Source organism: Leucopleurus acutus, assembly GCF_964270905.1.
Source record: "Leucopleurus acutus genome assembly, chromosome: 18".
Classification (NCBI taxonomy): domain Eukaryota; kingdom Metazoa; phylum Chordata; class Mammalia; order Artiodactyla; family Delphinidae; genus Leucopleurus; species Leucopleurus acutus.
Window position 1 is genome coordinate 5,328,793 of NC_139160.1, and position 8,655 is coordinate 5,337,447.

At 60.4% G+C, this 8,655-nt stretch overlaps 1 protein-coding gene across 1 annotated transcript; it reads left to right on the forward strand.

Moving 5' to 3' along the window:
* Nucleotides 1-441: 441 nt before the first annotated feature.
* PDX1 (pancreatic and duodenal homeobox 1) lies at nt 442-4,845 on the forward strand (the record flags this gene model as incomplete). The annotated part of the gene is made up of 2 exons (XM_082859359.1): nt 442-865; nt 4,400-4,845. 2 exons carry the CDS (start codon nt 442-444, stop codon nt 4,843-4,845), a joined length of 870 nt encoding a protein of 289 aa, XP_082715485.1.
* Nucleotides 4,846-8,655: the final 3,810 nt, after the last annotated feature.

An 8,655-nucleotide genomic window follows, 5' to 3' on the forward strand; every position in this document is an offset into this window, starting at 1 on the left:
CAATGAACTAATATGTATATTATCAAACGTACAAGGAAAATAGACTGTTTAACGTATGAGGAAAATATGTTTCTATAAGTGAACAGAAGGTCTAGTAATTTCATTCGTGCCCCACTTTGGCGAGTACTGCCAACTGCACATACAGGTGTAGTAAACTCGGCTGAAAGAGAAAACTGAAACGTTCAGGCGCTCGTGGGTACCTGGGCCCGGCTTCTTAAGGCAGCCAGCCAGGCCAATAATGGCCTCAGGCAGAGCCACGTGGGGCACAGCGGAGCCTATGGCGCAGCGGCCGCCCGCCCGTCCCGCCGGCACCGGGTCACCTCTCCGAGAGGTGCCGAGCTGTCAAAGCTGCAGGGGTGCCTCCGGGAGTGGGAGCGCCGCACAGCTCCAAGTCCCTGGCTCCAGCCCCCTTCTCCCGGTCCCCAAGGCCGGGCGGCAGCCATGAATGGCGAGGAGCAGTACTACGCGGCCACGCAGCTGTACAAGGACCCTTGCGCGTTCCAGCGGGGCCCGGCGCCAGAGTTCAGCGCCAGCCCCCCTGCGTGCCTGTACATGGGCCGCCAGCCCCCGCCGCTGCCGCCGCCGCCGCCGCCGCCTCCGCCTCCATTCCCGGGCGCCCTGGGCGCGCTGGAGCAGGGCAGCCCTCCGGACATCTCCCCGTACGAGGGGCCCCCGCTCGCCGACGACCCCGCGGTGGCGCACCTCCACCACCACCTCCCGGCTCAGCTCGCGCTCCCCCGCCCGCCGGCCGGGCCCTTCCCGGATGGAGCTGAGCCGGGCGCCCTGGAGGAGCCCTGCCGCGTCCAGCTGCCTTTCCCGTGGATGAAGTCTACCAAGGCTCACGCGTGGAAAGGCCAGTGGGCAGGTAAGCCTGGCTCCCGCCCGCTTTGTCCTCACCCGCTCTCCGCCCGGCTGCCCCTACCTCCAAGCGCTTCCCAGGACTCTCTCCCAGTTTGCGTCCCCAGACCTTATGGATAACCTAGAGTCGGACTAAAGCATACAGGGAGCTAACCAGGCCATTTTGCAAAGAAGCGCTTTTCTGGTCCAACTTGGAGCGTCTTTCCCACTCAGCTCTCTTCCTGGCAGCCTAAAGTCCTTCCTTCCCTGTCCGCTGAACTCCAGGAGCCCGCGCTGTCCCTGCGAGCCTAGGCCTGGCCGAGCTCAAGGCCTCGGACCCTCCAATCCTCCCCCAGGTGGGGGTCCGCCCACCCAGGACTCCCGGGAGGGCGCGCCGAGGGAGCCGAGCAGGGCTCTGGGATGCTCCCGGCCCGGCCGGAGCGCGCCTTCGGAGCCCCGGGCCCCTTCTCGCCTTGAGCACCGCCCCCAACCCCCGCGGGCGGCTCCAGTAAAGAAAGCCAGGCCGTCTCAGGGGCACTAAGTAGGTGCAGAAAAGCAGAGAAGGAAAGCCGTACCCAAGCGTGCAAGGTGTCCAGCGGCCGGGGCTGGGGGTCACCGCAGGGCCGAGGACTGGTCGCTCACCCTCGAAGCCGAGCAGCTGGGAGAGGCGTCTGCGATGCTCATTCACTTTTGAACCAACGGAAGTGTTTGACGGGCTCTCCCCGCGCTGCGTCCCTGCCAGTCAGTTCGAGGAAGGAGATGCCCTCTGGCACAGGCGAAACAGGGAGCCCCAGGCGCCGGCCTGTAACGGAAGGTCTTCCCGGCCCAGAGCCGGCGGCGAGTTCTGGCGCGGCCTGTGCGGCCGCCACACAATCTTATCGCTTCCGTGCCGAAGCCACTTCTAGTCACACCTGCACTGCAAATAGTGGACTTTTCTTTTCCTTCCAACTAACAGTCGGGAGTCAGGGGAAAGAGGCTGGAGGTGCCCGCGCCTCCCGCCCCGGGAATCCTCGGCCCCCGCCTGCCGATTCTGGCTAGCCCGCCCAACTCTGCTCCTGGCGCAGGCAAGACGGGCTTGGGGAGATCCGGGCTCATCCCCGGGGCTCGCCTCTCCCCACCTTCTCGCGAAGGCTGTCTGGGGACCAGGCAGGTCCTGAGGCAGAACAGGGTCCAAACTCGGCCGCGATCTTCCCCACCGGTGGCGAAACCCCGCACGACCCTTCCTCAGCCCACGCGGCCGCGGCCAAAGGCCTCGGAGCCTTGGCAAATGCGGGATTCTTGGGAGGCGGGAGGACGGCGTCCCCGGGCCGTGGGCGCGGGACTCCCAGTCCGTAGTCTCCTGCCAGGAGCTGCCTCCCGCCCGGGCCCCCTTCCCACGGCGCGCTGGGGGCTGGAGGCGCGCATTTCTCGAATCCCCGGCCCTCCTCGCGGCCTCCCCAGGAAGAATGCGAGGGAGGACCTGAAAAAGCCTTTCTGCGGTGGGGTAACTTCCCACCTCCCGGGGGTGTTACAGCTGCTCGGGTGGAGCTTGGGCTCGGGCGGACCGAAAGAGCCGGAAAGGAAAACCCGAAGGAAAATCGGCAGCCTTGCCGGGGCATGGGGTAGCTCTGGAAGGGTGACTTCCTCGGGCTGGAGGGTCGCGGTCGGAGGGGCCTTTGCCTGCGCCCTCTGACCCACTGCAGGCTCAGCCCGCCGGGGGCTGGGGGGTGGGAGGCGCCCTCCGGGCAGCTGCTTGCAGGATGCTGCTGCAGCCAGGGCTGTCCTCCCCGGAAGCTCTGGAAGGAACCAAACTTCAAGGGTCTGGGAGCCCGCCTGCCCGCTCCTACTGGGGTTTCACACCCCTGGAGAGAAAGAAGTGACCAAAGGGCCTTTATACGTAGATCGGATATGCACACTACTAACAACAGGAACTTCCAAAACCCTCGCCCTAAGAAATGAACGGCGGCTGCCTTGCTGGCGGGCTTGCCCCTAAACGCCTCCCCCTGCGCCTTGGAGAACAGTGCAGGCTGGGGGCCCTGACGTCTTCCCAAAACCACCAACAGCCTCCATCCTACGCCTTCACCCCCTGCCAACTCATCCTAGGCACAGCACCCCTGGGATAGTGGGCCTTGCGCAGCCTCTCAGAGAGCTTTGGGGAGGCTGCTGAAAAAGGGCCAAAGCCCCGCGAGGTTGTGGGTTGAATTTACGAACTTCAGAGGACCTTTTCAGACGTTCTTTTAAGGCTCCCTCGTTTCTCTCCCAAGCCAAGGAAGGCTTGGAAGTGTTCAGACTCCGAGAGACGCCCCCAGCAAGCAGGACTCTGCTGACTCGGACCGGAGCCTCTGCCTTGGCTTCTGGGCACCTCCTCTTGGCCTGGGGGGAAACCCCTGGTGGCTTGTATTCTAGAAACACACACACTAGCTTTTCAACTCTAGTTGCAGGAGAAATGTCACATACCTCTGCCCTACGTACACACCGATTTAGGACTCTTCCCCGTGTTTCGCTGGAACTCACCACCCCAGAGTCCACAGCCTGGGCGCAGTCGGCATGTCACCCAGAAAGGAAAAGATCAGGGCCTGGAGGCGCACAGCCACAAACACCGGGTGAGCGGTGCTAATCTACCAGGCCGGGCCTGGCTGTCGCTTCCGCACCACCCGGGCTCGGGGCTCCTCTACCCTGCCAGGCTCTCAGCTCCCCAGTGGGGGATCCGGCCCCAAGGCTCCCCTCCCTAGCCTCCCCTCCTGCCTTGGCCAGTATCTGGGGCCCAGGACACAGAGGCTGGGGTTGACCTTCTCCAGGGCTCAGAATGGTTTCCCTTCTCGTCCAGGGCAGGTGCCCAGCCGAGGTTAGAATGACAATTATAGAGAATTTACCAATTCTTGAGTTGGGGCTGACTACAATATAACTTGATAGAGAGATAATATATGGTCAGATATGACAATATATGTCATAACCTCGGGAATTTTATTAGCTCAAGGTTTTTCAAACTGAAGGTTGCACCCATTAGTCGGTCGTGAAATCCATTTACTGGGTTGAAACCTTGTTTTTAATGAAACAGTAAACAATAGGAGAAATTAGATAGCATCATAGGTGGTAAAGTTTGGTTTAAGGTCCTAAATTTTTGTGTGTGGCAGTTACACATATCAGTGTGTGAACTGGGTGATGATCTGAAATGTATTTGTTACTGTGGGTCATCGTCAGAAAGGTTTTTTTTAAGTACTGTATTAAAGACATTTTTTTTGCCTTGGTAGAATCCAGTCGGTTTAGATATCTGTTATGTGCATTTTAATCAGCACCAACCCAAACAGCGGTTAAGTGAACCAACATTCTAGAACCACTCGTTGATAGAGCCACGGAGAGAACCCATGCAGCTTTGACCTCCAAGAAAAGGCAAACCGTACTAGGGAAGGGCTGCGTGCCCCAGACTGGGCTCTCGGATAGAGGGCCTGAGCTCGGTGGCCGGAGCGGCTGGGAAGGGGTCAGGGCTCCTAGGATTGGGGCAAAAGGGTTGGACTGCACGGGTGGGGACAGGCAGGAGAAGCCAGGGATCAGGGACCACATTCACGTGCTGTGTCGCCCGCAGGTGGTGCCTACGCAGCGGAGCCAGAGGAGAACAAGCGGACGCGCACCGCTTACACTCGCGCGCAGCTGCTGGAGCTGGAGAAGGAATTCCTGTTCAACAAATACATCTCCAGGCCGCGCCGGGTGGAGCTGGCCGTCATGCTGAACTTGACAGAGAGACACATCAAGATCTGGTTCCAAAACCGCCGAATGAAGTGGAAAAAGGAGGAGGACAAGAAGCGCAGCAGCGGGACCGTGGCCGCGGGCGGTAGGGACGCGGAGCCCGAGCAGGACTGCGCGGTGACCTCGGGCGAGGAGCTGCTGGCGCTGCCGCCCCCGCCGCCCCCCGGGGGTGCTGTGCCGCCCGCGGTCCCCGCCGCCGCCCGGGAGGGCCGCCTGCCGCCTGGCCTTAGCGCGTCGCCTCAGCCTTCCAGTGTGGTGCCTCTGCGACCGCAAGAATCTCGGTGAGAGATGGGGCTCCTCCCTGCCCGGTGGCATCGGCCACCCGCAAAGGAGGGAGGCGCGGACCCAGGACCCCGGGTGTGACCACTGGTCCAGGCCGTTCGCTGGGGCAGGAGCTGGGCGGCCCACCCCAGACTGGAGGGGAGAGCCCGGGCTGTGAGGCGCCTAGTGCCAACTGGGGCGCGGTGGGGAGACGTTGGCCCACCTTCTGGAAGGAGAAGAGACGTTTTCTGAAATATCTGGGGTCTCTTTGGGTGATACTGTTGGACTGGCAACGTCTGTGCTGCCGTGCAGGTACCATCACTCCAGAACCGTGGACCTCTTTAGAGAAGCCGGCTCTTCAAAAGACAACAGAAATTATACAAACTGGAACCGTCCCCAACACAGCAGGCAAACTGGATGGAGCGCCTCAACCTGCCCGGGGAACAGAGCCATTTTTACTCCAGCCTCTGCCTTAACGTTTAGAAATAACTGAAAGGAAACATCTGAAGTTTCAAAGACCTAGTGAAATCAATGCCCATGGAATAGAATAATTCCTCCTTCTCCTCTTCTTTTTTAATCCTTTTAGCAGAACCACATCCTTCACCAGTACACATCCTTCAGCCTCCACCTCTTTCCTCTGAAGAAAAGAACGTCTTGCAAGCGTGGCTGGGCGGTGGCAGGGCTGGGGCGCAGGGGCAGCGGCAGCATCGCTGTACACCCCTTTGTGCCCAAACTCCCAGAGACGGCAAGGGGAGATGGGCCTGGAGCGAAGGTTTGGGGGAAGAAAGACGGCCCCTGAGCAATCACTACACTGAAGATATCTGGAGCTTTCTATTCCAGATGGGGATCTGGTTCCTGATCTCAGGGCAGGGAAGACGGTGTGGGGACAATCAGGGTGGCCTGACCCACCTTGGAAACTATCCACAGGGTATGACTTCCTCATCCTTAGAGATGATGAAAATGTATGTGGTTGGGGAATTTGAGGCAAGATGGTTATTTTTATTTAAAGTTTTAAAATTACCTAACAGTTCTTTGCAAACAGGTCTGTGGTTTCCAGGTCAGTTGCTTGTTTCAGGGTCTGGGCCTCGTGTTCAGGTGATGTTTGTGGAAAACGTTTAATAAATACAGACAACGTGGAAAGAGAAGAAAAGTGATTCCGCTTGCTTTGTATCAAACCCTTCTTGCAGTGCAATGATTCCAATTCATTTAAAAAATTAAAGCAGAATTTTTTTTTTTTGGCACTAACCAGGGAAACCCGGTTAGGCACCACGTTTGGGTTTTAGGTTGGGAAAGCGTATCAGCAGGTGGATTTTCAGGTGTTTTGTTTCATTGTAAATTTAGGAGTCACTTCTGAAAATGAATTAATTTCTTAGGCAGTAGAGCCCATAGGCATGGGGTTTCGGAGTGTGGCGGGCTGTCGATGAATAAGTGCAGAGCCAGAGATGCCACCCGGCCCCGCACCGAGGGGGGCAGAGAAATGCCCAAAGCGGCCGTCCAGGCGAGGCGTTTTTCGGGGGCTCCTCCGAAGGAAGTGTTGCTCTGGATGAGTTTCCACCCTTGGAGCCCGAGGGCCAAGAGTATCTTGTGTTAGGGGCACACAGGCCCCGACGTAGTGGGCTTCCAACCTCCGGGCCACCCTGCTCCTCCCCGCGGCCCTTGGACGGGCAGCACAGCCCCAGTGCACGCCTGAAGGCGCCTCCCCAGCGTTTCCACCGGTTCCGAGACAACGGCTCACTTCCGAGAGTCGCCGCTATTATATTCGTTTGCAAAGAGATGCAGGGTTTGTTTTTGCTTTGTTGGTGGTTTTTGTTTCTGCTTTTTGGGTTTTGTTATTGTTTTTTTGTGTGTGTGCGGTTTTCTTGAGAGAGAAATCGAGTCATAACGCCCCTCCGAATAAAAGAAGGTTCTGTGGATCTGAAAGGAGAACTTCCTCATCAGTGAGACGTCTCACAGCTGCTGAGGGCTGTGAGCCCCTGCAGCCTCTCCACACCCGCCTGGGCTCTGGATTCTAGCAAGACTGCATTCAGACCTCGGGTCCCTCAAATACCAGCCGTGACCCTGATAAAATTACTCCACTTCCCCCTGCCTCGCTTTTCTCATCCGTAAAGTGAAAGCGGATACCACCTCATAGAGTTGTGAGGTTTAAACCAAAGAATACATGTAAAGCGCTGAATTCAGTATCTAGAAAGTAGTTATCCCTCCACAAATATTGGTTGTTTTATCATCATCATCATTTTCGGAAGCAGCTGGGGAATCGCAGCTGCAGAGACTTCCCGAGTCTCCTGCAGCCCCTCTCCTTTGACAAACCTCCTCTTGTTCATATAACCACTGATCTTTACTGAGCGCGTCCTAGTTTTAACGCCGCCCTTCCTGATAAATAGACTGCCCACAGCATCCTTCACCAGGAGAGCCTGTCCTCATCTGACACCAGGGAAGCTGATGCTGTGGGGTGGAGGGAGGACCTACCTGCTGGAGCTCGGCCGCCCGGTTGGTGGAGGTGCGGAGGCTTGTCCTCTGAGGCCAAGGAGGTCTTCAGGGCTCCACGCGGAAGCCGCCGCCCTCTCCGAGGCTCCGGGCCCAACCGCGCGCCGCGGCCTCCCCGCTGGGGGTTCCAGGGTTCGCCAACCCGAGGAGAAGAGGCGCGGGCCGCCCGGGGCCGGGCTCGGCGGCGGAGGGCGCGGTCTGACTCCGGCTGGCGTGCGGCTCTGCCGCTCTGCTGGGCTGGGGCTCCGACCGCCGGGGCTGGTGCCTCCGCGCAGAAGAGGCCCGGTTTTCGGTCCCCCCAACCCTTAACTACGCGGGCCCTGGAACAAACCCCTGAATTCTGCGTTTCCCTTCCATAAAATGGGCTCAGCACAAGGACGAAATGAGATGATGTCCTTCAAGTTTATTACCGGGCCTGGCGCACAGTCGCCAGGGCACGTGGTGGCGGCGGCGAAGTGTAGTTGCCACTAGAGGCCGGTCTCCCAGGGAGACCCAGGGAGACCAAGGGAGGCGGCGGAGAGCGGAGCCCGGCTCGCCACATGCGCCCGGAAGACAGGAAGGAGGGCGACCGAGCTCGGGCCGGAGCCACGCGGGGCCTCACCCGAAGCGGGACGGAGCGCGTAGTCCCGACCCCTCCGGCCACTGGGTCCAGGTCAGGCCCCAACCGGGCGACCCGCGTGCGGCTGGACGTGCGCGTCTCCGAGTCTGAGCGGCCACCCTCGGCCGACGGGGCGCTGGGGCGCTCGGACCTGCCAGCCGAGCCCACGCACGCGCCCAGACTCTCGCGTGAGGAGTCCTGAACAGTGAGACCTCCCTGGAGCCCGAAACAAATCAGCCAGCCCGGCCTCTTTCGGCCACTCAAGCTACCGCCGGGTGCCGGAACCCGAGGTGACTGTGGTACCCACCTCCGCTGTGGGGCTGCCAGCCTCCCTCTGCTCCTCGGGCACGGCGCGCTCCTCGCCCTCAGTGAACAGACGCACACCGCGAACGCCCGGGAAAGCGGCCTCGGCGCGGAGGGAGACGGGGTTTCGGCGGAGGGAGACGGGGTTTCGGCGGAGGGAGACGGGGTTTCGGCCAACGGAGAGCGCAGCCGCTGCGAGCGCGCGTCGGCCCGAGCGCCGCAGCATCCCCGGCTCGCCGTCCGCGCCTCCACGTCCGCCACTCTCCGAAGGGCATCCCCGCTGGACCATGAACCCCACCGTTCCTCCCGGAATCTTCCATCCGCGGTGAGGTACGATCGTGGAGCGCCGCCGGGCGCCGATGGCGCGCGCAGACCAGGCGGCTGCAGCACTGTCCGGGCTCAGCCCACGACTGTAGTCCCGGGCTCCGGAAGATCCCGCGCGGGCGCCG